Here is a 27849-nt window from a genome sequence, read left to right on the forward strand (position 1 = left end):
CAAAATCTAAGACAAAAATAGGGAAAGCTGGTTAATCTCAACCTGTCTGACAGCATCGGGAGAGAGAGAAAACAGAATTAATGTCTCGAGTCAGCATGACCCTTCTTCAGAACTAAAGGGAGGGAAAATCGTGAGTATATATGAGGGGGATTGACAGCAGGAACAATGATTAGTTGGAGCAGGGAGAGATTGTAACAAAGATGTAGCAAAACGTAAGAACAAGTGACAGATGGCCCAGTGGGGGAGAGAGGGTTTTTGCATCGCAACAAAAAAAACATTTGGGATAAAAGAAGAGGGAAAGGTGGAGGAGAAAGGTCACAATCTAAAGTCGTTGAACTCAGCGTTGAGTCCTCATGACTGTAATCGGAAGACATGGGGCGCGATTCTCCGCCCCCCACGACGGGTCGGAGAATAGAGGGAGGGCCTTCCCGACATTTTTCCCGAACTCCCGCTATTCTCCCCCCCCCCCCCCCCCCCCCACCACGGCCGCCCCACGACACGAATCGCTGCTCGCCGTTTTTTTTACGGCGAGCAGCGATTCTCCCCTATCCGATGGACCGAGTTCCCAGGCCTTTACGGCCGTTTACACGAACACACCTGCTCTCACCGTTCGTGAAAACGGCCGCAAAGTGCTGTTCTCGAGAACCATGGCACCGATTGGCACGGCCGCACCATGGCCGTGCCAAGGATGGCATGGGCCCGCGATCGGTGGGCACCGATCGCGGGCAGCGGGTCCGAACCCCGCGCACTCTTTGTTCCGCCGCCCCATCAGTCGGCTGAGGGGCATGACGGGCCGCGCATGCGCGGGTTTGACGCATATGCGTGATGACGTCATCCGCGCATGCGCGGGTTTGAGCCGTCCAATCCGCACATGCGCGGCTGACGTCATCGTGCGCGTCAGCCGCCCTTACCCTTGGCACACGGGCTTAGCGACGTTCGCTAAGCCTGCGATGCCGTGTTTCACGGGGCCCCGCTGCTAGCCCCGACCGGGGAGCAGAATCAGGTCCCAGGAGGGGGCGCGGAGGCTGCCGTGAAAGTTTCACGGCAGCCTTCACGACTCTTCGCATTTGCGGGGAATCGCGCCCATGGTGCTTGTTCCTTCAGTTTGAGTCGGGTTTTACTGGACCAATACAGCAGGCCAAGGACGGACATGTGGGCAGGACAGCGAGATGTTGAGTTGGAATGGCAAACGACAGGAAGCTTGGAGATGGACTGAGCGAAGTTGTTCCGCAAAGTGGTCACCCAGCCTACGTTTAATCTTCCCAATGAAGAGGAAACCGTATTGGGAGTAGCAGCAGGCTAAATTGAAGGAGGTGCCCATGAAATGTAGCTTCACCTAAAAGGAGAGCTTGGAGTCTTAAATGGTGAGGAGTGAGGAGGTAAAGGGGCAGGTGTTGCACTTTCTGCCATTGCATGGGAAGGTGCCGTGGGAAGGGGATGAGGAGTTGGACATGGTGGAGGAGTGGTTCAGTGTGTCAGGGAGGGACTTCCTGGCCTCGACTCACCCTCGACCTCATGGGCCCCAACATGATCATCATAGAATCATAGAATTTACAATGCAGAAGGAGGCCATTCAGCCCAAGGAGTCTGTATTGGCTCTTGGAAAGAGCATCTTACTTAAGCCCACACCTCCCCGTAACCCAGTAACCCCAGCTAACCTTTTTTGGATACTAAGGGCAATTTAGCGTGGCCAATTCACCTAACCTGCACATCTTTGGACTGTGGGAGGAAACCGGAGCACCCGGAGGAAACCCACGCAGAGACTGAGAAAATGTGCTGACTCCGCACAGACAGTCACCCAGCCGGGAATCAAACCAGGGACCCTGGAGCTGTGATTTAAGCCTCCTGGGCCTTGACTTGAACCCCCATCCCTGGGTTTCGGGTCAGGCTCCCGGGGCTCCAGCCTCACCAATGCTTCGCTCACTAGTCTGCCTGTCAGAAGCAAAATCAGGAGAGAAATGGCCCGTGGTTGGAGCAGCAGCCCCCAGAAGAACATTTCATTGAAACTCACCTGTTTGACCAGGATTTTGACAAATAATCCCCAATAATGAGAATAGTGAAAACATCTCCCGTATTCTCAGACAGAAACTGCTCACGCCATGCAAGCAGCCCCAGTCAACAACCAAGCATAAAACCTATAACAATGTTAAAGACAAGGGGCAGCATGGTAGCATGGTGGTTAGCATAAATGCTTCACAGCTCCAGGGTCCAAGGTTCGATTCCCGGCTGGGTCACTGTCTGTGTGGAGTCTGCACGTCCTCCCCGTGTGTGCGTGGGTTTCCTCCGGGTGCTCCGGTTTCCTCCCACAGTCCAAAGATGTGCGGGTTAGGTGGATTGGCCATGCTAAATTGCCCGTAGTGTCCTAAAAAAAAGTAAGGTTAAGGGGGCGTTGTTGGGTTACGGGTATAGGGTGGATACTTGGGTTTGAGTAGGGTGATCATTGCTCGGCACAACATCGAGGGCCGAAGGGCCTGTTCTGTGCTGTACTGATCAATGTTCTATGTTCTAAGGTCGAGCATACTCTAAGAGAAATGCAGAATGACTGGTAGAATACAAAAGCTGATGAGTTTCAACATCTCGCTGAGAGACATGATGCAGGTGTTTGCAATGTGCTGAAGACTGTATATGGCCCATTCATCATAACCTTTAGACAGCTAATAGAAATGAGCTAATCACGGATTAGGTGACCTCCATGGAATGCTGGAGTGAGAATTTGGCTGTGGTTCTCACTAGACATTCTCAGCAGATTCTCTGCATCAAATTGAGCAGTTGCCTGGTATAGAAAGCCTGTTCTTTGCTCCTTCCACTGAAGAGGTCATCAAATCAACAAACCAAGGCATGGTTCCTGGCCCAAACAGCCTTCTATCAGGGGTTTGGAAGTGGAAGAGCTTTTCGCAAATTTACAGCTGTCTTCAAGAATATCTGGGATCAGGAAAAAGTTGCACAGGATCCCAAGGATTCCAACGTTATCATCTAGATGTCAGCAAAACTAAGGAGCAGACCATCGACTTCAGGAAGCAAAGTTTCATACACACTCCTGTCTGCATCAATGGGGCCGAGGTGGAGGTGGTTGACAGCTCCAAATTCCTAGGTGTGCCCATCGCCAACAATCTGTCCTGCTCCACCCACGTCGGCGCAACGATCAAGAAAGCACAACAGCGCCTATATGCCCTCAGGCAAAAAGGGAATTAGCCACTCTTGCCAATTATTATAGATGCACCATGGAAAGCATCCTATCTGGCTGTATCACAGCCTGGCATGGCAACTACTCTTCCCAAGACCGTAAGAAACTACAGAGAGTTGTGAACACCGCCCAGTCCATCACGCAGACCCACCTCCCATCCATTGACTCTGTCTACACCTCTTGCTGCCTTGGGAAATCAAAGACCGCTCCCACCAGGGTTATTATCTCTTCCAACCTCTTCCGGAAAAAAGTCTGAGAGCACGCACTAACAGATTAAAAAACAGCTTCTTCCCCGCTGTTACCAGGCTCCTGAATGGCCCTCTTATGGACTGAACTGATCTCTCTACGCTTCTTCTCCACTGTTGTTAGCACCATACTCCATATGCTTCACCCAATGTCTGTGTCTAACTGGACTGTACGCAGAACAATACTTTTCACTGTGGCTCGGTGCACGTGACATTAAATCTAAATCTAGGAATGGGAAGAATCCAAAATGTACGTGACAAGTTCAAAGGAATAAGTCTTTGCTCAATCCCAGGAAAGATACTTAATAGGTTCCTATTAAACTGAAGCTGTCTTGTAGATGCTGTCCTTCCGGAATCACAGTTGGTTTTAAGGATAGTTGTGGAACAGTCAATATGGTGTTTGCAAAAAGTAACATCAGGATCGATATATGCTCTTCGTAGACCTACAACATCTAATGGCAGTGTGAATCAACTTTGTCTATGGCTCTTACATTTCAAGCTCGGCTAGTCAAACAGGTTTGACAAAATCCTGCATGATTGGATATGTTTCTCCTGTGCTGAGATGTCCGGTGTCAGGGTAAGGTGTAATTGTGGCTCCCCAGCTCTTCAATTATTTTTTGGTTGCTTAACAAAGCCACCAGTGACAAACTTGTATGCATCAACATCAACTTCCATTCAATGAAGCTCTTCAATCTCTCCAGATTACACGCCTCTGACATAGTCACAGAGGCAGCAATCAAAGAACCTCTGTGTGCTGTACGATTCCAGATGGTGTTACTACTGGACCAATCAGATCCCAGGGTGGAACCTGGCTTGATTGATCCTAGCTTTTATTTTCTTGTTCAGAAACGTGGGGGCAACCTCTGAACAGAGTCATAGGAGTCAACTGATGAACTTCTAACAAAAGAATAAAACATTTATTAAACAAGAAAATAACTATATTGCACAAATTGTTCAGCCTAACTATGCCTTTACAGATTTCTACAGATTCGTAAGGACAACGCAAGTCACAAAGTTTATCTAATGTTCACAGTCCATGTAAACCAATAGGCAACCTGTGGTCAGACATACCACACTCCGAAATCAAGTGACAGATGCCACCCAAAACAACTTCAACAAAGTTCTCATCAAATCCCGCCGCCAGAGTCTTGTCACACTGCGAACCAACTGGAACTCCGTCTTTCACACAAGGCTTTCCTATCTCTGCTCTCAAAGAACACACCTTGCTATCTTCTCCCAAACTTTGTCTTGGATATCTTCACCAAGCATCCAGCTTCAGAGTTTCAACCTCCTCCGATGTTCCACTCCCTGGATTGCCACGTGCATTCAAGTTTCACCTTCCACACACTCGCTCAGATACCCAGCTGTGTCAACAGAACGCCACTGCTTCACAGGCTAGTAGCTAGGAGTCGCCAACCTTTGGGTCCCCTTAGATCTCTGGTTTCTCACATGCTCACAAATTCCAGGTCTGCACCGTGCAGCCCTGCATTTTAACTCCTCGCCTTTAACTTCACTGAACAGGAACTCTTCCAGATTCATGCTCTTTTCCTCAGACTAGAAGGTCTTCTGGAGACCCTTCTCCATGAGGACCTGCTCCTGCAGTTCTATTTACCAATAGACTGCCAACACTTGGTATCCCTCTTGAGATCCAGAACTCACTTGACATTCATTCACTGTTGCTTTAACTCGAGAGCAACTCATCTAAGATTCTTACGCCTATTTTTCTCAGCAATCTGCTCGCTTGTCCAACTAGAAAGAGAGACTTAAACTACTCCCTTCACCTTGCATAATCACCTACTGAACTGAAGTTGCTTTTGCTGTCTTTGGGGACCCCTGCTTGCTATGAACTAGCAGGGTTTTCCCCTACTTTAAAAGTTACAAAACCTCATTAAGAATTAATGGATACAAAGAATTTTAGACATCCAGGCAACTTTTTAAAAGTGAAACCAGAACTCCTTAACACACAACTACAGAAATCAATTAAGCTTAAACTTAAAGCTTATGACCAACCCACACAACAATAAAACTACACCCATTTCCGAGTGCAGATCACTGTCCACCCCAAAGAAGATATTCAGATTGTGGAAAAAGATTCTGCAGTGCTGGCAAAAACTTTGGTCTCTCAATCAGTGTCTTCAGGATCAAGGTTAACCAACACCAGGCATAAGGTTGCAGAAACATTCTCACACCGTAACAGTGTACTCTCCCAGGATGCCACTATTGATGAATATATCCACGCACACGTCCTTACAGCTGACTGCATGATCGTGTCTGGAAAGATATGATGCTAATTTGAAGAGTAAAACCATCAGGTGATTGTCCTTTCCACCATGCTGTTTGGCACAGAATCCAGGGTCTGCTTTGGACGCCACATTAAAGTTCTGGAACACTCCCATCAAAGACACCCGAGTTCATCAGGAGAATTTTTTGGCAGTAGAAAATTACAAACAAGCTCCTTCATTAGGTGCTGTGCTCAACCATATGGAGGCCACCTTTGAGAAAAGTCAACTTAGTTCTACAGGGAACTGTCTCGGTGCAATGGACATCAAGATGGTCAATGCAAACGATACAAAAACACCTATGTTCCCTCTAAGCTACGTGCCTGTGCGGCCCCCACCACTCAGTTAAGTGTTGACACTTGGTCATTAATGCTGCTCACATGTCATGGTTCACTGATACCCTCACTCATCGCTTCTCTTCAGAACACTCCTGGCCACCTCCTCTCTCACTTAGTCTTTGTTGCTGACCTTCTTATTTGCAGCTTCCATCCCACTCACAATCTTACCCTTCTTGCCACTTCCCTCCCAAACCCTTTTACTCACTGCTTCCCTCCTGTTTACTGCCTCTCTCCCGAATCCTTCCACCTGTGGTGGATGGGGTGACAATGAGTCAGGCTGCTTTGTCTTTGATGATGTCTTCTTGAGCATCGTTAGCATTGTACTTATCCAGACAAGTAAAGACCGCTCCTTCACATTCCCAATCTGCAGTTGGTAGATGGTGGACAGACTTTGAGGAGAGATGGGATGAGTTATTCACTGCAGAATTGTCAACTTTTACATAATGTTGTAGCCACAGCATTCATACGAATAGTCCAGTTCAGTTCCTGGTCATTGGATGTAGATCTTCAGCGAAGATAGTGCCATTGAATATCAAAGCGAGGTGGTTAGATGCTCTCTTGTTGGGAATGATTAATGCCTTGCACTTGTGTGGCATGAATAATACTTGGCATTTAATCATCCCACACCTAAATGTTGTAAAGTCATGCTGCATGTGATCACGGATTGCTTCAGTTTCTGAGGAGTAGTGAATGGTACTTAATGCTGTGCGATCATCAGCAAACATTCACGCCTCTGACCTAATGTTGTGGCCATGATGGGGAGATGCCGGCGTTGGACTGGGGTGGGCACAGTAAGAAGTCTTACAACACCAGGTTAAAGTCCAACAGGTTTATTTGGAATCACGAGCTTTTGGAGCGTAGCCTGATGAAGGAGCAGCGCTCCGAAAGCTCGTGATTCCAAATAAACCTGTTGGATTTTAACCTGGTGTTGTAAGACTTCTTACTTACATTGTAGGGAACATTATTGATGATGCAGCTGCAGGACACACCTCTGAGGAACTCCTGCAGCAATGACCTGAGGATGAAACGATTGGTCTTCAAATAACAGCAACCATTTTCCTTTATACCAGGTGTGACTCCAACTGGTGAAGAATTTTGCACCTGATTCCCATTTACTTCAATTTTGCGAGGTTCTTTGATGCCATACTCAGTCAAATGCTGCCTTAGTACCAAGGGCAGTCGCTCTAACCTCATTTCTGGGATTTATTTATTTTGTTAATGTTTGAACCCAAGTCTGTAATGAGATCTGGAGTGGAGTGGCCTTGACGGATATCAAACTGAACACTGACGAGTTGGTTATTGTTGTGTAAACGCCATTTGGTAGCACTGTCGATGATACCTTCTATCACTCTGATGATGACTGATATGATGATTCAGCTGCCGACAGTGGCCCACAACACATCGATGTGGAGTTTTGAACTGCTTGTTCTGTTCTGAATCTATCCATCTAGCACTATGACAGAGGATGTCCTCAGTGACTCCAGATCCACAGAAATATGGTTGACTCTTAAATGCCCTCTGAAATAGCTTAGCAAGTCACAGAATCATAGAACCATAGAATAGAATCATCATGGAATCCCCACAGTGTACTAGGAGACCATTTGGCACATCGAGTATACACTGACCCTCCGAACAAGCACCCAACCAAGGCCCACTCCCCCACCTTATCCCTGCAATCCCACAACCCTGCCTAACCTTTTGGACACTACAGGCAATTTATCACGGCTAATCCAGCTAACCTGCACATCTTTGGGCTGTGGGAGGAAACCGAAGCACCCGGAGAAAACCCACGCAGACACAGGGAGAACATGCAGACTCCGCACAGACAGTGACCCAAGTCGGGAATCGAATCTGGGGATGTGAGGCAGCAGTGCTAACCACTGTGCCAATGTGCCTCCCATGCTACTCTTTTAGTTCACTCTGTGTCCCTTCCATGGAATTACAGGAATTCTGTTTATATTTGTAAATATGTTTTAACAGGACAAATTATGCAATTTTTATGAGAACTACATATATCCCAGAGCATACTGTTTTATTAATCTTAATTTCTGACACACAACAAATTGGCTGAACACTAACTTCTCCATAACTATAAAATTACAGCTACTGTTTGTGAATAGCTGACTACTTACTAGCATAAAAATAAGTGCTCGGTAAGGGTTGAGAGGCAATCCATGCAAATGAATTAAAAATTCAAGTCTGTAGTTGCAGTATGTTCTCCTACCAATTCCCCTGCAGGAAAATTAAAATCAGATTAATTCTGCAAAGGCCTAAGGGTAGGTGTAACATGACAAACTGATAGATCTACCATGCGGTTTCAGCAGCACTTTGCGATTACTAGAACGCAGTAAAAATTTAAGTTAAAACTTCTCAGGTGCAAATAAGAATGGTTTATTTGTCTTCTATTGATTACAATCAAAAGTCATTTAAAATGCAATTTGTAGACAATTTGAAGCTTTCAAAGAATCACAGAAATGATCTTCTTGCTTAGGCAAACAGCTCGCAATAACTTTAGAAGTCAAAGTCTGAAAATGAAATATGAAGACAGGGAGACAGTGAATAGTTCAGATCAAAGTACAGATGATTCATGAAAGAGAGAGAGAGAAGAAATCCATCTAATGATCCAGCTCCAGCTAAAATGGCCGACCAAAACTTCACAGTTATATTGTATCATATCTGTCTTCAGTCATCTAATTACACCACAGTATAATGCAAATTGGTTTGGTTTAGACTCAAACACATCTGATTTGACGGCAAGCCGTCCATCTTTAATATGCAACATTAGTTTTAATTGTTTTGTGACTACATACTTGTGTATGTTAAGGAATGCGATAGTGTGCTGTTATCAAGACCAGTTTGAACTGGTCTTTTGCTGACTTAGCTGTTATAACAATAGAGCCTTTATGTTACTGTGCCATTGCTATGCTGTTGCTATAGAGCCTTCCCTGTCCTTGGACACTGTCTTGAAAAATGGATTCAGTAGTTCAGTTAAAGTGTTTGTTTTAATCTCTACTGCTTTTGCATGTATCAGGTTCTTTTTGTGTTTCTGTAGTTTTGATGTTGTACTGTCTTGCTAGAATAATGGAACTTAGTAAAATGAATTATGCTGTGTTATGCTGTTTTGTAAGCTGTATGTTTTGAGATGACCTGAGGTTATGAGAGTGTTGAAATTTAAAATGGGTAAAACTGGGGCTTAATATTTATCCTAAATAGCTATCTTTTACCTATCTGGTGTGTTTGGAACTAGTTGACTTCTACACAAACACTTATTGATAGCAGATGCAAGGCACTAAAAGAGCAATTACAATGCTGAAGTGTCTCAAGCATTTGCTGCATACAATCAACCGGGATTATTTGAGATCGGTATCCAATTTGTCAGATCATTTTAGAAATTAAAAGCTAATAAAAATCTGCAGATGGTGCTGCTCTGAATGAATAAAAATAGAAAGTACTGGATATGATCGTCAGGTTTCGCAACACGTGTGGAAATGAAAAATCTGTTATTGTTTTGGGTCAAACTGCAGGATATGATGGATGAACAGGATGGACAGAACGAAGGAAAGGAGGTCGGAGAAAAACACAGATGAACGTGTGTTCTAAGCACAGGAGAGAAGCCAGGAGCCGTTTGAGCAGTTAGGGCTCAGGAGAAGTTCTGGGGAGCAAAGAAGGTGGCAGAAGGTGGTTAGTTCCGTGCTGGAAGGGTTAGGGGTCAGAGGAATCTATGTGAGCCATTTGTAGCTTGACGTAGCTGGGGAGGTTGGAGCTTGGTGGAGGGCTGAAATTGGGATTGTAAATTGAAGCTGGAGTGCGGGCTCGGAAAAATCCAGAGGAACAGAATCTTGAGTGGAATGATTGAAATCCTGGCAGTCATTGAGGCGGATCAGTCATTGGATCAACTTTGAGGCAATTCAGAGGCTTGATACTCGAAAGTGAAAAGTTTGCTGAGAAATTCATGAGATCTGTCTTGGTTACATTTGCTATGTATTGTACAGTATGGTCTTTGACCATAGTTTGCCCTTTATTTCACATGTACCTCATATTAACGCTGAATATTAGAGTACAAGATAGATATTGTAAATTGTTTTATCTTTCGAACTTGTGTTGTAAAGTTTATTTTTCTTTGTTCTAACCCCATGAAATCTTGTAGCTTTATTGGACGTGATCCATATTTGCATATTTAAATGAGCTGCAAGCCTCATTTAAAGATGCATGGGCCGGATTCTCCCGCTACCTGGAAACCAAGGGCCTCCCCAGCAAGGCTTCGACCAGGTGCTGTTCAGTAGTGATCCACACAAACGAGCACCTGGCCACTGAAGACCCCTGGGTGATCAGGGACAGGACGGAGTGGCAGCTTGGCTCTCCGTCTTGCACCTTGGCACTGCCAGCTTATTTACATCTCAAGTGCCTCCTTGAGGGCACACATGCCATGACTCAGAGGGTGATTAGTGTCATGAGGTATTAGTAACTTGGGTTCAGAAATGAGGTCCAAGATGTAGCAGATACTTTAGCAGTTAGACAGACTGAAGGAAATGACTGCTTGCAGCAGAGTTAGAGGGATATGCTCACAACTTGAGATACCTAGGGCGGGATTATCCGCCCCCCGCTGGGTCGGAGAATCCCCGGGGGGCAGCGCGAATCCCGCCCCGCCACCCTGACACCAGCTGCCGTATTCACCGACGCCATTTTTCGGCCGGGGGCGGGATTAACGCCACGCCGGATGGGGGCCGTTGGCAGCAGTCCCCCCGGCAATTCTTCTGGCCCCGATGGGCCGAGCACCGCCTGTTTTCGGCCAGTCCCGCCGGAGTGAAATGGACATGGTCCATCACGGAGGGATCTGTCTTTTCGGCCGTCTAGCGGGGTCCTTGGGGGGGGGGGGGGGGGGCGCAGGGGGATCCAGCTCTGGGGGGGCCCTCACGGTGGCCTGGCATGCGATCGGGGCCCACCGATCTGCGGTTTCTGTAGGGCTCCACCATGGCCAGTGCGGAGAAGAAACACCTGCGCATGCACAAGAACACAGCGGCAGTTCTGCGCATGTGCCAGAACAGGCCAGCGGTTCTGCACATGCGCGGGACCACGGCGGCCCTTAGGCGTTGGTCAGCGCGGCACCAACCCCTCCACCGCCAGCCTAGTCCCCGGAAGTCCGGAGCATTCCGTAACTTCGAGGTGGCCCGACGCCAGAGTGGTTTGCGCCGCTCTTGGCACCGGCGTCGGACCATCCCGCCGATTGCAGGAGAATCCCCCCCCTTCTCCCATTCAGACTTAACCTTGTTAGAGCAGCACGGTGACACAGTGGTTAGTAGTGTTGCCTACAGCGCTGAGGACCCGGGTTCGAATCCCGGCCCTGGGTCACTGTCTGTGTGGAGTTTCCACATTCTCCCTGTGTCTGCGTCCCCACAACCCAAAAGATGTGCAGGATAGGTAGATTGGCCACGCTAAATTGCCCCTTAATTGGAAAAAATTATTAGGCTCCCTAAATTTAAAAAAATTAAATATTCCCACCTTGTTGGTGGGAATATGCAGGATACCATTGTCGTTCACGAGACAACTTTGTTTGATATGCCATGAGCCCATCACAGAGTCTGATGACCGATTTGTCCACCAATGGAAGGTTAGTTGCATATGAATGGCACTGGCAGAGCTGTGTTCCTTTGTAGAAACGGGAATGGGAAATCAGACAGCTCAGGTAACGATAATGGATTCAAGTCTGGTCATCTCAGGAGAGGACATTTGTTTGAGGGGCTGGGCACAGCTGAGAGAGAGAGTGAGAGATGCTGTTTTTGAACAGGAGAAGGCTGTGGAAAACCACCAGGGAGGTCATGAAAGTTGCCACCGAGGCAAACTTGGGAAGAAAGATTCTGAACGAATGCCCCTCACAGAGGAAAAGTGCTTCGTACATCTAAGTATTGTCTTTGTTTGTGTAAGTGGAACAAGAGCTGCATTTTCATGTACAGTGTGGTTTAATGAGAACTTGTGTGTTAAGGTTAAGTAACTGCATGTAATCTATTAGTGTTGGCTGAAGTAAAAGTTTAAATATTGTTTTCTTTTCTTTTGTTTTAATAAGGTTTAATTATAAAATAACCAAGCTCTATTTTTTATATTATCATTCCTGGAACGAATCGATCTTTCCACACTCCATTAAAACTTGAAAAAGTTGTGTCATCTTAACCTCTGTTGAGAGCTGACCGTAACAAATAGTGCATAGAATGTCAAGCAAACTTTGATGCCTGAACAGTATGTCTGAACTCTAGGAGTTTCAGCACCATAGAGGCAGCCGACAACAATCAAAAACTCAAGAGCACAGCTTCAGCCCTGTGGATCTTCTTGCCACCAAAGGATAAGTGTGTGGATCAGCAAAGGGCACCCGAGCACGGGATCCCCAATGTTCCCGGCAGAGGTCTGGGGTCTAGAGGCTCCTGATATGGCCAGGAGTGAGCTTTCAGAGCAAGGTTTGCCAGCACAACTGGCTCACTTGAGAGGAGGCAGGACATGTAAGGATGTGGGAGGTTGGGGGATTTAAGAGTCCCAGGATGGAAGCCCTAACTGATTGTCGATCTCTCTCGTTCTCCAATTCCTTCCAAGTTAAAAAATGTTTGCTGGTGTTGATTCTGGAGATGCTGCCCTCGCGTTGCTGGTGGCAGCTGAGGCGGGCAGATGGCGGAGAAGACAGCAGTGGCGATGCAGGCATCGCCGTGCCACTCTGTGTTGCCTGCTGTCCTTGAGGTGGGGGGGGGGGATTCGGAAGAACTGGAGATCGCCATTAGCTCTATGGTTGTAGGCCCCGGGTTTGCCTCCAGCATACTCTCCTCCCTGACTGTGCTGGAGCGTAATGGGAGAATCCATGGTTCGGAGGGGCAGCTGTAGTGAGCTCCGGAAACCTTTGACTCATCCTGGAGGCTCCTCCTCGTCTGGTTTTGATACCCTCAGTGAGGCTCCTCAGTGACGAGGCTACGTTCCGGAGTGCCTCGGCAATGTCCACCTGCATCTGGGACATGTCCTTCATCGACTGGGACATGATGTTGAGGTCCTCAGCCACAGTCGTCACAGACTGAGTCATGCCTTGGACATCACCATTCAAGATGCGGATATTGTGCTCCAGTTTTCCCACTGCGGTCTCCAACCTAGCAGTTGGCTTCGATGACGGGCAATTAGCTCTGGGAGAACCTTGACCAGAGGTTCAGCATCTGACTGGGACCCAGTACCTAGTGAGTCCTGGGATCCAGCAGAACTCTGACTGCTGTCTCCATTGGATGTTCCTGCCTCCAACTGATATGCATCAGCAACTCGTGGTGTTCACCTGATTGCACCCCAGAAGCTTGTCCACTAAGGTCGCCCACCGAGGTGTGTGATGCTTCGATGGTGGTCTCCACACAGCACTCCTTCGAGTTGGTCTCTTGGGTGGTGGGCGGAGTGGGGGGGGGTGAACAACCGGGGTGGCCCGGCCTCATCAGATGGAGACCCTGCGAGAGAATAGATATGTGGTCAGTGAGAGGGAAGGATCATTTTGTCTGAGATTAACAACTCACTCGAGACAGGTTATCTGGGTGAAGGGGCAGTGGATCCTCACCTCTGTGGCGCAGACCAACCTCGCTGAGTCAGTGATTGTTCGCTCCTTGGATAACCCCACAATTTCCAGGGCCAGTTCCTCATGACGGGTGAGGATTTGGGTCTGTGGCATCCCATCCCCCCATCTTGGCCCTTTCCCGCTTATTATGGGTTACCTTCTCCTGCGAGGACAAAAAGAGGACAGTGTGATCCACGCGCTTGATGGGTTAAGGGGGGTCTATAGCAGGTGGCATGTGGGCACCGCACCTGGTCATAAAGGGTAATACTAGCGGGTGCCAGGGGGTTCTGAGGAACAAGCTCGAAGATTGGATGTGGGGAGGGTGCGAGGTGTTAGCCAGTGATTTCTGGGGTGTTGGAGAGTTTGGGAATTTGAGTGATGACAGGAGGAACTGATGCCAGAAGACGGGTGGAACTTAGCCTTGTAACTTGATGGAGGTCATTGGTCTTCTTCCAACATTGGACGGCGGTTCTCCTGGTCAGTTGGCCATACTGAGTGGTGAGGGAACGTTTAAAAGCAGCTCCCTCTAGTTAGCGGTGAGAAGCTAAGGGACAAGTCAGGTGATCAGACGGCGAGGGAGCCAGTAATGTCAGGAATCTCGTGGGAGATCATTTTTGGCCCAAGTGTCGTTGAATACAGTCCACAAACCGCCAACATGGCCATCGAGAAACCCTCCGCCAAACACACCCAAACAAACACTGATATTTTTCTGTTAAATCGCGCCCAAGATTGCCATTACAAGATATGGGCGTACAAGCAAATTATCTCATGGCTTCAGAGATGCATTAGTTCATTAGCTTATGTAATGGTAACTAAACATAACATGCATTATAAATAGTTACACTACTTTGGAAGGGGGAAAGTATCTTTAAAAAGAAAGGGGGATGTTGTAATATCCCTTTAAGAGATAGCAGCATATTATCACTAAAAGCGAAATGTGCCACATAATCCAGTCTGATTCACTTTGGCCTTTGAGCAGAAAACAGCACACATAATTCTGTTGCTGATTGATGTCTTTAAGCTTTCTATCTATTTATATATGTCTCCTGCACCCTGTTTAAATAAATGAACCCACAATATGTTTACACATCCCTTCTGAGTGATTGGTGCCTTTACATCATTATAAAAACATGTCACTGCCCACACAGTGATCTAAGAGAACAGATGTCCCGCACTTAAAGGTCATTATAATGTTTGTAGGAGCAAGATCCTAGCTTAGATCGTTACTGTACCTGTGTATATAGTTTCATAGTTAATAACTACTTACTGTTGAACTACCTAATGCCTTGTTAAGACTACACCCAACACCTTACAACCGAGACTTTTAAGCAACCTAATTGATTTCTTCAGGATGATCATGAAGATATTTTAAAAAGGAGATAGGGTTGGAAAACCAGGGCGGCACGGTGGCACAGTGGTTAGCACTGCAGCATCATGCCGTCGAGGACCCGGGTTCGATCCTGGCCACGGGTCACTGTCCGTGTGGAGTTTGCACATTCTCCCCGTGTCTGCGTGGATCTCACCCCACAACCCAAAGATGTGCAGGGTAGGTGGATTGACCACGCTAAATTGTCCCTTAATTGGAAAAGAAAATTGTGTACTCTAAATTTTTTTTTTAAATAGGGTTGAGGAAAACCAGACAGAACATTTTTTACATAAATGGCAATGCATTTGTGGAATATGGTGACAGGAAACCAATATAGATGGGTCCATGGGATTTCTGAAAAGATTAAATGGATATTGGCTGTGAAATTGCTCCTCTTCTTAGCCTTAAATGTGATCATAGCGACTCACCACCCTGTTTTAAATCGTACCTGAATTATTTTCCATAGAGGTCAATGAAAGAGAAAATTGTGCATGATTTAACCCAGGTTGCTGGTTTATTATGAGATATTTAACTCATAAATTAGGAATAGGTAAAATCTGCCTCAAAGAAGCACTTTGTAATAATAATCACTTCTTGTCACAAGTAGGCTTCAATGAAGTTACTGTGAAAAGCCCCTAGTCGCCACATTCCGGTGCCTGTCCGGGGAGACCGGTACCCGCGCTGCTGGCATTGCTCTGCATTGCAAGCCAGCTATTTAGCCCACTGTGCTAAACCAGCACAGCCGTATGCAATTTTTGAATAAGTACTTATGCTCTTACCTATTAGACACTTCAATAACTAAAAAATATTCTGGACCTTTTAGTCCGTCTGCCGGTATATCACTGCAAGGAGAGTTCTTCTGGCAAATCCACCTCAATAAAAATATAAAAATAAAGTTCATTAGTGAATTCAAATATTAAATACATTCTGCTATATTTTCCTAAATGTTCATCCCCTTGCCTTAAATCTGGCCTTTCCAAATTGCAGCCATCCATCTCTGAATTAGCTAGACAGGTTATTCTTGACTACTAACAGTTCTGGATGCTCCCAGTAGAGGTACTAGGCGGGTCCTAGTAGTCAATTGCTGATTGTCTGCCAAACTAACAAAACTGAGAAAGATTATCCATTTTAATTTCCAAGATTCCACGTTTGCCGAGGGGGGAAGCTTTTTCTAGACCACAAGGAGTGCTGAGAGAGAAAATATTTGGCCAACCTTGGACATGGCAGCTCCTGTCTCAGATCAGCCGTAAGGCTGCCAACAGCTCAGGTCTACCTTTCACTTCTCGTTAAAATTAAGTCGCGGTTTGACGAAGGAGAGTTAATAAGGCCTTTCGTGGATATCTCATCAATAGACTGGATTTTGCATGTTAACATTGAAAACGGGAGGGTTAAAATTGAAGCCGCTCCATCTGCACTCTGCTGAAGGAAACCTTCAGAAGACCATTCTTTAAGTGGTTATTCTGAGCCCTGCATTTGGTTAGTGATATATTGGCAGTGAGTCCTATCAAGCTTTCCTGGCTCTTGACCGCCCTGGCTCGACTTCTTTCACACAACGTCACTGAAAGTACGATAAGATAGCTTCCAGTAGCTCTGGTGACAAAAAAAATCAAATCTCTTAGTGGTCTGCTGTGGCAGATTCCTTTGAGAAGAGAAGGTTTCATTTTCACTGTCTGCACCGGCAGTCGTGTGGGTAATGGACGGATGATTTCTCTCAGATAACCTGACATCCCCGGGGGGGCGATTTAACAGCCTTGTCGTGCCCGACATGGTTTCAGGACGAGGCCGTTGAATCTCGCGAGAAGCCTTTTGCGAGATTCGTGATGCTCGAAAACGTCTCATGAGATTCAGCCGGTCCTCGCGAGACGTTACAACCTGGATCTTGCTCTCATTGGGCAAGCAGATCAGGGGCCTCAGCGGGGAACGTGGGGCCATGGCCTCACTTAGCCTCGTATTCTGCACTTGCCGGAACTCCTTAGTGCAGCGAGAGATCGGGACGCCGTTTAAAAATGGCGCAAGTCCCAGCTCACTATAAGTGGAACCCCCGCTCCCCCAAATCCCACATCCATGCAGGGCACATCCCAACCCAATCACTGCCACGCAAAAACTGCCACCTTAGCAGTGCCAGCTTGCACCCTGGCAGTGCCCCTGCCAGCTGGTTGGGCATCTGGGAAGTGCCAGGCTTGCACCCAGTTACCACTCTGCACAGAGGGCATACACCTGGGTGCCTCCAAACCCGTTTATGGGAACCAGTGCTGAACGGCACTCATCCGAGGTTTCTACAGGAAAGGGGTTAGATCCTAACACCTCGGTTACCCCAGGGAACTGCAAATTAGAGTGAGACTAGCTGTCTCGCTCTAATGTGCAGATTTGCCAAAATGTGATCCCGTCCACAATGATGTACAGCGCGATGTCTTGCGAGATCACATTAACGTGGCGAGTAGATCACGCTCTAAGTGAGGGTGAATATCGGCGTGGATCTCACTCAAAGAGCTGGCGGAAAACACCCCGCCAAACTCATTCAAAATGACTTAGGGCGCGATTCTCAATATGTTCTCGCTCAAATGAAAAGATTCTGGTAAATAGTGGGAGGCAGAAAATGAGAACCGCGCCAGGCGCCGAACAGTTTGCGATGCGACCGGCCCGCTCCCACAGGTGAAATCAGGATCTCGCCACAGCTTGGCGAGAAATCAATTATCACCACTTAAGCCCTCTTTCCATACAATTAACGGGAATGACCCCATATCCAACGGCCTCCTATCATTCAGCAGCCTCCCCAGCAAGTGCTCAAGCTGGTGCCGATTAGGACTACTTTTCAAAAACATGAACCTGGCGGAAGGGCTTCTGTGGGGAGCCGAGGAGGTGAGTAGCCATCTTTGATGGGGAAAGAGCCCCAGGGTCGCTAGGCTTGCTGCACTAGTGCTCGGTGGGGGTTGGGAGGTCCCTCAGATGGGGGTGGGGGACCCCCACTGAGGTAGGCAGCCATGGGAGGGTGGGGGGAGGCGCGGGGGGAGGTGGGGGGGTGGGGGGGGGGGCAACAAACGGGCCAACCTCTGGATCTTATGTACCCGTTCCAGGGGCAACATCAGTCCCGGCCCGTCTGCCTGACCGACCACCCAGAACCCCAACAGACTGCCGAGACCTCTGGCTGTGCAACTGTAGGCTATTGCTAATAGGAAATTAGCAATCATGGTTAAGTGAGGACTTCACACAATCCAAATGGACTCCCGTGGGTGGGAGGGCCATTTTGCATGTGGGGCTTATTGCCGAGCATTTCAATCAAACCTTGATGCATGGACACTGTACCTGAACACTGCGGGAGGCAACACCATTCATGCCGAAGCCAACATTTGAACACCCAGGGGATGGGAGATAGCTCCGGGGACCTGTCCACGGCCAGAGGGTGGGTGAGTACCATGGGGGAGGGGGTGGTGAGCCAAGAGTTCGGAGGTCAGCGCGGATTGCGGAAGAAAGTAAAAGAGCCATCATACCAGTTGTGCACAAAGGTGTTTTACAATTCCTCACCCTCCCGATGGTGCTGTTGTGATTGCTGTCTCGCCTGGGGAGTTCCTGCATCATCAGCAGTGGTGCTCACCATATTATGACCCAGCAGCCTTCCCACTAACATTTCCCACCGAGGTGCGTACATCTGCAGTGGAGGAGGTTGGGGGTGACAGCTGTGTTGCGACTATTACAGTAGCATCCTCAGAGCTCTCCTCCGAGGTGGTCTCATTGGAGACTGCAGAGGGGGCCGTCGGCTGGATGACCTGTGGGAGAATGGACATGTGGTCAGTGGGAGGGATGGGTCAGTCAGTAAGGCAATAACAACTCACGTTTGACAGGTCCTCCTGTGGGGCCTGGTCGTTCCTCACCTCTGCAGCCTCCGACAGCCTCCGCATGGGTGACCACCCTGTCCTCAGCCACACCAGTCACCTCCAGGGCCTGCTCCTCGAACGAGGTGAGGATTCTGGTCCGGCACCACACGGCCAGTCTGGGACCACTCCTGGTGATTGTGGAAGAGCTTTTTCTGACGAGATACAGAGAGGGGACCATTAGCCCATAAGTGGCTCGCAGTGGGACAGTTGGAAAGGGGTTTGAAGGGGGTTTGAAGGGGAAGCGGGGTGGAGGAAGGGTTGGGGAGTCGCATGGAGAGTTGGGGAGTGGATGCTCCCGTGGGGCCATAAAGATCTCGTTTGGGGGGAGGGGGGTGCTGCCCTATGGCTGACCCTCATCGACCCTCGGGGGAACAGGACATCCCTTCTGGCCTCCACAGCATCTAGCAGCCTCCCCAGGTCAATGTCTCCAAATTTTGGGGCTGGTCTCCTGGGCACCATTGTTGCGAGCTGGCTGGGTTTGGCTGCACAAGGGCTGCTTAAGTGCTGCTCGACCTTGTTGGCGGGGGGGGGGGGGGGGGGGGGGGGCGCAGAGCGGTGTCAGCCAATCAGCTGGCGAGCCTTAATTTGCGTTGAGAAGCCCATGAGGCCTCGTTAAGTTGACCAATCAATGTTGAATAGCATTGCCGGCCTCGCTGGGTCGAGCGCCGGGAAGCTCGCAGCAATTCCCGCTCGCTACAACACTTAGAAATCTTCCCGGAAAGTCTCGCCCTTAGAATTTTTTAGGTTGAATTCTGCACCTAATCTCCAATTGTTTTTCTTCTTCCAAACACAGAAAATAGGGGATTTCAATTGTGAAACCAATTGATGCCAGGAATGTTGGTGAGCCAGAGAAAAACTAAAACAATGGTCATAAAAATTTGTGGGACAATGGCAACAGAAAAAAAATGAAATCGATTCAGAACTGCTGCGATACGTTGACCTGAATATTTTTTAAAATCTGTCAGTGAGTTTAAGTGTATTTATCAATCCTTGACATGCAAGGAATATAATTTGTGTCAGGCAACAAAGTTGGGCAGAGTTCTGGGGGTCTCCTGGCCAATTCACACCCCTGGATGATAGAATATTATCTGAAAATTAACAGTATTCAGAGATTTGCATCGATTAACTGCCAAGAAATCTGCAGTTTTTTACTTTCTGCTTAGATTACTTACTTTTTAGCATTGCAATAGTATAGTAATTTTATTTTAAACATTTGTTAATCTTTAATATGATTTATTTACAATGACAATCATGAATCATACGGAAGAAGAAAATCTGGGTGGGATTCTCCAATCCCCTGCCGGGTCGGAGAATCCCCGGGGGCAGCACGAATCCCGCCCCGCAGCCCCGACGCCGGCTGCTGTAATCTCTAGCGCCGTTTTTCGGGCGGGGGCAGGGTTCACACCGGTCAGGGGCCATTGGCAGTGGCCCCCCTGGCAATTCTTCGGGCCCCGATGGGCTGAGCGGCCGTCCGTTTTTGGCCAGTCCTGCCGGCTTGGGTTACGTATGACACAGCGGGACCTGGCAGGTAAGTGGGCTAGGGCGGTCCTCGGGGGGGTGGGGGAGAGATCCGGCCCCGGAGGGGGCCCCCCACGGTGGCCTGGCACGCGATCGGCGCCCACCGATCTGCAGGCATGTCTGTGCTGTGGGGACATTCCTTCCATCCGTGTCGACCCCTGTATGGCCGGCGCGGAGATGAGACCCCCCCACGCATGCGCCAAAACACGCCGGCGGCTCCGCGCATGTGCGAGGTTACCCCGGCCCTTTGGCGCATGCGCGAATTTGTGCAGTCCCTTTGGCGCCAGCTGGACCGGCGCCAACCCCTCCGGTGTCCACCTAGCCCCCGAGACAGTTGAGAATTTCTCACCTTGGGGCCCATTGTTGCCGGAGCCGTTGGCGCCGGTTTTCCCACCGGCGTGGGGACTTAGTCCCCGGAAAGGAGAATCCCAACCAGTTTATCTGTAAATACGGGAGAATGCTGATTCTATATCAACTATTAATGTTTTGTCCAGGGTGTCAGACTTACTGAATTCCAAAGCTATCACCGCTGAAAATGCGATAGCCATCTTCTGTGGAAATGACATCTTTTGGGGAGGCATCTACAATGTCCCAGATTGCTGCATATTTATCACTGTAGGATGAATATAGGAAATTGTCATATTTTATATTTTAGCAGTAATGTTACTAAAACATGGGTTAAGATACATCCAGACGCTACAACTGTTCAAGTGGTATCGTAAAAGTGATGTAATCATGATTTGCAGGTGAACTGTTCTGCTAAATGATCTTAAGAACATTTGCTTGTAAAATGGCTCTTTCAGAAGTTAAGGGTTTCCTCGGTGTTGAAGAAATAACCCTCGGTGGTTAACAATAAGTGCTTAAACAAAGCTTTTTCAATCGGCAGACAAGTTGCAGTTAAATTTACCTGCAGGGTGAGGAAAGTATAGGTAATTAAAGTAATAGCACAGCATTTGAATTTAGAACAGATGCCAGTGACAGCCTGAGATGTTATTAAAATCATTGGAATTAGCTAAGATCTGGTTGGAAATTAAACAATTACAATATGTGAAAGAAATCAGACAGCAGGAATTAAAGGCAACAGACAAGGGGAGAGGCAGTGGAAGAAGCAAAGGAAAAAGAGGGCAGAGAGAGAAAGAAAGGAAAAGGCAAGAATAAAGCTAGGTGGCTGGATTCTCCATCGGCGGGATCTTTCATTTCTCTGGCAGTGCACTCGTGCCCGCGGATTTCTTGAGAGCATGGGAGTGCCCACATTGAGAAACCCCGATGCACTATCAATTATGACAAGACGAGAGTAGAGAGTAATCGAGGCTTTATTACGCAGAGATGCGTTGCCTCCTACACCGGCTGCCAAAATGGCTGCAGCTCTGAGAGCACACACATTTATACTCCGCCTACTGGGCGGAGCCAGCAGGCAGGGATCTACCCCCGTACCTGTAGTACAGGGGCATTCCCATATTACTTCTTATATATACAATATATACAACAGTGGTGACTACCACAACCCCATTGGCCAGCTGCCAGGATGGAGAATCCCGCTGCCGGTGGGGATTTGTAGAAAACTGGTGTGGTAGGACAGAGAATGCCACCCAGAAAATTTGAACTTCAGAAAATAGATCTGAAGGAGAGAGTTGGAAAGGCAGAGAGCATATCAACTTAAAAGATTGGAGTTAAAGGCAGAAGTTCAGGAAAGTCCAGAGGAAGGAGTTACCCTTCCTAGTCTAAATCCTGGTGGGGATTGGTTTAAATATGTTCAAGAACTGTCAAGGTTTGAGGAGAAAGATGTGGAAGCATTATTTTAACCTAAACAACTGAATAGGTTCAATAAAAATTAGTAAATAGAGCTAGTGAAGTGTTTGAAACATTATCAGAGGAGGTATCTAGGGATTATGGTGAGGTAAGGAAAGCCATTCAAGTGGCTTTGGGGGGCAGCACGGTAGCACAGTGGTTAGTACTATGGCTTCACAGCGCCAGGGTCCCAGGTTTGGTTCCCGGCTTGGGTCACAGTCTGTGCGGAGTCTGCACGTTCTCCCTGAGTCTATGTGGGTTTCCCCCGGGCGTTCCGGTTTCTTCCCACAAGCCCCAAAAGACGTGCTTGTCAGGTGAATTGGACATTCTGAATTCTCCCTCTGTGTACCCGAACAGGCGTCGGAGATTGACGACTAGGGGATTTTCACAGTAACATCATTGCAGTGACAATAAAGATTATTATTATTAAGTGTAAATAAACCACTGCCAGAAGTCTAGAGATGGATGTTTAGGAATATGAGGATACAAGGGAAGGACCAGGTCAGACATTGAATTTGAAACTGACTATAGAATTTTTAAAAAATCAAACACAATCATTTTGATAGGTGGATAAGAGCATTAAAAATTGACCTAAATTATGAAGCTCTAAGGGAATTATTATTCTGGAGGAATTTAAATATTCCTAACCTGCAATAGTGAAAACTCATGTGGAAAAACAGAGATGTAAGCTGCTAGGCAGGAAGCAGAAATGGCAGATGATTTTGAATTTGTTCATAAATTAAGTTTTGGTTCTCAACATCATTATCAGTCTATGAGGGATAGATGCAGGTGGTCAAGGCAGAGGAGTTATAGTTGGACATATTAAAGAGACTTTGCCTCAGGTTAAAAAAGAAACGTATGAGAGTGGAAGAGAGACAACAAAACTTAAATGTTTTAATTGCAATAAAGTTGGACAAAGCCAGAGTGTCGGTTACTGAAGAAAAGTATTGGGAAGACAGACTCATTAAAATAGGTTAAGCCTGTGGGTTTATTAAAGTGACGAAAGAAACCATTATTGCAACTGTTCAGGGGTTGGTTGAAAAGCAGGTGTCAAATCTTTTTTAAGTTTTATTTTGTGTGGCTAAGGCTTTTTTTTTAATAAACAATTGTAATGAGGTATATTTTGGCATTGTAAACAGTAGCATCACAGAACGAGAAAACAAAAGGACTGTACAGTAAACAAAGTACATAGTGCAATTGCCGTAGCCTGTCCCACCCAAATCTGCCTAACTGACCCCCTATACTACATTCCCCTAACCCTCCCCGCAAAGATGTAAATGAATGGTTGCCACCTCTGGGCGAACCCTATCAACGACCCTCTCAAGGCTTGATTTTCTCTAAGCCCAGGAAACTCGCCATGTCTGACAGCCAGGCTTCCGACTTCGGGGGCTTTGAGTCCCTCCAAGCTAGAACTATCCGTCTCCGGGCTACCAGTGAAGCAAAGGCCAAAACGTCAGCCTCTTTCTCCCCCTGGACTTCCGGGGCCTCTGAAACCCCAAAATCGCCACCTCTGGACTCATTGCCACCCTCGTGTTCAATACTCTAGGCATGATGGCCTTCAACCCCAGCCAGTATCTCCTAAGTTTTGGACACGCCAAAAACATGTGGACGTGGCCTGCCAGTCCTCTCAGACACTTTAGTGTGGCTAAGGTTTACTCATATGTACAAGGCGGAGCACACAATAATGTTAAAATCTGACGGGATACAGAGCAAGGAAATCTTTAACGGTGAGAGATAAGGAGATATGTAGTTAAGGAGGAGTATTCCTCGAAAAGGTGGTAATATGTGGGATTAATGGTGAAGTGAGTAATATTCCATTATGTATGGTAAGGTTAGAGAGTCCAGTGAAAAGTGGTTGAGTGATGGGAGGAGTAATAGAGAAATTACCTTTTTTAGGGGTACAGTTTGTCCTGGCTAATGATATAGATAAATCATAGGTGGGAGTGATGCAAAAGTGATGAAATGGGGTTGGAAAGTCAAAGAAATGAATTGCAAGAAGCATATCCTGGGCTGTTTACTTACTGTATGGTAACAAGATCACAAAGCCACAGGTTGTGACAGGAGGAGAGGAAATCACAGAGTAAAGCCAGGGAGGCTGAGGTTCAGTTATCAGAAACAACCTTTGACCAGATTGTTGATAAAGAGCAAGAGCAGGTGAAGGGTGAAGCTGATATATTTAGTTCAAGAAAGTCGGTGGAATTACAACAGAAGAGCTCATAGATCATAGATAGATCATAGAATTTACAGTGCTGAAGGAGGCCATTCGGCCCATCGAGTCTGCACCGGCTCTTGGAAAGAGCACCATACCAAGTCCACACCTCCACCCTATCCCCATAACCCAGTAACCCCACCCAACACTAAGGGCAATTTTGAACACTAAGGGCAATTTAGCATGGCCAATCCACCTAACCTGCACATCTTTGGACTGTGGGAGGAAACCGGAGCATCCGGAGGAAACCCATGTACACACGGGGAGAACATGCAGACTCCGCACAGACAGTGACCCGAGCCGGGAATCGAACCTGGGAACCTGGAGCTGTGAAGCAATTGTGCTAACCACTATGCTACCGTGCTGCCCATAAAGCAGTTGATGGATAAAGCAGTTGCATGAGAAGGCATATATAGATAAATAATCTGACTGTATACCGGAGTGCTATTCCATTAGAAATAATATGTTAATGAAAAAAAATGGAGAAATTTACATATTCAGGTAGATGAGAAATGGGGAGAAGCACATCAAGTTATGTCACTCGTGGATTTTGGAAAGGAGGTTTTGCGGGTAGTACACGGGGTTCCAGTAGGAGGGCATCTAGGAGTAAGGAAAACTCAAACGAAATACAAAAAACATTTTTATTGGCCTGGACTGAGTAAGGATGTGGTTGAATTTTGTTGTACATGTCACACGTCAGGTGATAGGAAACCATCAAGCAGTAATCAAACCAATATCCTTAATACTCATTCCGGCTTTTGAGGAAACTTTCACTAGAGTCTAAATTGAGTTCGTTTTTGATCTACAAGGGAGTCAAGGGTTAATGGGAGGCAACCAGGAAATTGGAGTTAAAGCCAAAATCAGTTCACTCATGATTTTATTGGTTTCTGGGGCATGCTCAAGGGGCCGAATGGTTTACATCTGCTTCTATTTCTTATTTTCTTACAATCTTCACACGGTGAGCGAGTGATTGAAGATTTTAGTTGTGTAATAATTCAGGAGTCTTTACTGTTTATGTCATAGCCAAAGGAAATTAAAATGCTTGATATCAGAAACACCTGTGGCAATGAAGTGCTCAACAGTACCTCATATTCATTGAGTTATACATCAAAATCTCTTCTTCACTGAACATTCTGATATTGCTTTCTGAGTATGGTCCACCTCCAATTACTTTAAAGGTATACCTAAGAAATTGAACCACAGATAGATTATTCATGGAGACTTACAAAGGTGACCTATTATGAATGGGTTGCTGTGCTTAAAGGGAGGGGTACTGGGAGGGATCACACCAGTGGGATCTTGCAGACCCGCCAATGGCTAACCCCAGCTGCGGGTTTCCCGACGGCGGGGAGGTGGATTCGATGGGAAATCTCGATGGCACAGGTGGGACCAGGAGATCCCACCGATGCATCCCTCCCATTATTTCACGAGCTTATTTGTTCTTTTTCTCTTACCTGCCCCAAAATCGGTCAGATTTCCCAGTCACCATGTCTTGGATCAAGAAAAAGGGGTAAAATGCTGCAAAAATATATTTAAAAAAACACAATGGTGTAACAAATATCTAGAACAGATAAAATTGATTTTGATTCATATACGGTGGAATTTTGGGGCCCTGTCCCGGTGGGAGCGGGGCTGGAAAATGTGGCGAGCCGTTCAAAAGTTCACTAACTTCGGCAGGATTGAAAAATCCCGCCAGCAATGGGGCCACAATATTTGGCCCATAAAATTTGTAACATACATATGGTTGACAGGCCTTCGTGGTTGCTCATCATAACTAGACATTTGCAGTTGAGAAGAACGAGAATGTTACACAAAACAATCAGCCTAAAGCGAAGGTCACAAAGCCTAATTTTCTTAAGCGAAAAACAGGAATTAATTTATTTTGGTTGTAAATCAGTGGTACGGGAATGAGTTGTAAACTTTCAGATGAGGTATTTCCGCTGTGGCTTCCTCCCACAATTCCTGAAAGACGTGGGGCTGGATTTTCTGTTCCTGAAGATAAGTGCCGGCGTGAACAGAGAATCCGCGGCGGTTTCATGACAGGAATATTGGCGCGAACCCCTCACCGATACCAGTACCAGTGAGGGGCTAGAACCGGTTCGCGTGAATCAGCAGGTCCCAGGCATTTGCAGGGCTGATGCCTGCACCGGTCGCGCCGTAAAACATGGCAGCGGCCGTGTATGAACCCTGACCTGCCAACCGCGACCCCACATCTGTTGACCAACCCTCACCAGCATGCCGGGTTCCTCACCGCTGGGACCCGCTGTCGGAAAACCGGCCCATCGGGGGCAGAGCATCGCGGGTGGACCAGCCAATGGCGTCCCAACGGTGTTGCAACAGCGCGCGTCCCAATGATGCCGGTTTGGAGGGGGCGGAGCATCGCAAACCGACGTCAAACTGTCACCTGCCCCGATTCTGGCGTTGGTATCCATTCTCCGCCCAATCGCCGATCCTGAATTTCAGCGTCAGGCTACAGAGAATCCAGCCCGTGCTGTTAGGTGAATTGGACATTCTGAATTCTCCCTCTTTATTAGTCTCACAAGTAGGCTCACATTAACACTGCAATGAAGTTACTGTGAAAAGCCCCTAGTCGCCACATTCCGGCGCCTGTTCGGGTACACAGAGGGAGAATTCAGAATGTCCAATTCATCTAATAGTACGTCTTTCGGGACTTGTGGGAGGAAACCGGAGCACCCGGAGGAAACCCACGCAGACACGGGGAGAACGTGCAGACTCAGCATAGACAGTGACCAAGCCGGGAATCGAATCTGGAACACTGGCGCTGTGAAGCAACAATGCTAACCACTGTGGTATCGTGCCTCATATAATTTAACTCACAAAAAAGAGCCCAGTTTTGGGAGTATATAGCGGTAACTTTCCTGGCACCTGCAGCTCCAAGAACGACCCCGTTATCAAACGGGACTGTTTTTGTTCTGGCCTCAGTTGATAATGCCCCGCCAAGGCCACACTTACCTCAGCTTGTCAATGCAACAAGAGATTTGGGCGCCATTTTTAAATGCAGCCCTGATCTCTTGACCCCCTTGGATAGCACACTGCGGCCTCTAGACCCCCCCCCCCCTCCCCCCCCACCACTTCCCCAACTTACCTCTCAGGTAGACCTTGGTTTCCCCCCCCCCCCCTCCCCCCGACCCTAGGGCAGGGCTCCCCCACGCCTAATCCCTGGCACTGGAAACCTGGCATTCGGGCACCATAAGACACAAGATCATAACTAGGCCATTTGGACCATCGAATCTGCTCCGCCATTCAATCATGGATGACAGGTTCATCATCCCCATGCTGCTGCCTTCACCCCATAACCCCTGACCATCTTATTAACCAAGAACCTGTCTATCTTGTCTTAAAGACACTCAGTGACTTCGACTCCACAGCCTTCTGCGGAAAAGAGTTCCACAGATTCACCACCCTCTGGCAGAAAAAAATCCTCCTCATCTCAGTTTTAAAGGATCGTCCCTTCAGTCTGAGGCTGTG

The 27849-nt window shown here is 47.5% G+C and overlaps 1 protein-coding gene across 5 annotated transcripts in view; it reads right to left on the reverse strand.

The window, feature by feature from the left end:
* The window catches only part of LOC119957803 (cation channel sperm-associated protein subunit gamma-like), a 157362-nt gene that overhangs the window by 16551 nt on the left and 112962 nt on the right, over positions 1-27849 (reverse strand). For all 5 annotated transcript variants that reach the window (XR_005458932.1, XM_038785914.1, XM_038785913.1 and 2 more), the window contains 5 exons: positions 25815-25878; positions 25446-25544; positions 20872-20976; positions 15753-15845; positions 8179-8278 (listed from right to left, as the gene is read on the reverse strand). Coding sequence is in view for 4 of the 5 variants with exons in the window: in XM_038785914.1 (XP_038641842.1) it covers positions 8179-8278; positions 15753-15845; positions 20872-20976; positions 25446-25544; positions 25815-25878 (461 nt within the window). In the remaining variant the exon portion in view is untranslated. The remainder of the gene's footprint in view (positions 1-8178; positions 8279-15752; positions 15846-20871; positions 20977-25445; positions 25545-25814; positions 25879-27849) is intronic.

This window comes from Scyliorhinus canicula, chromosome 27 (assembly GCF_902713615.1).
Source record: "Scyliorhinus canicula chromosome 27, sScyCan1.1, whole genome shotgun sequence".
NCBI classification, from domain to species: Eukaryota; Metazoa; Chordata; class Chondrichthyes; order Carcharhiniformes; family Scyliorhinidae; genus Scyliorhinus; species Scyliorhinus canicula.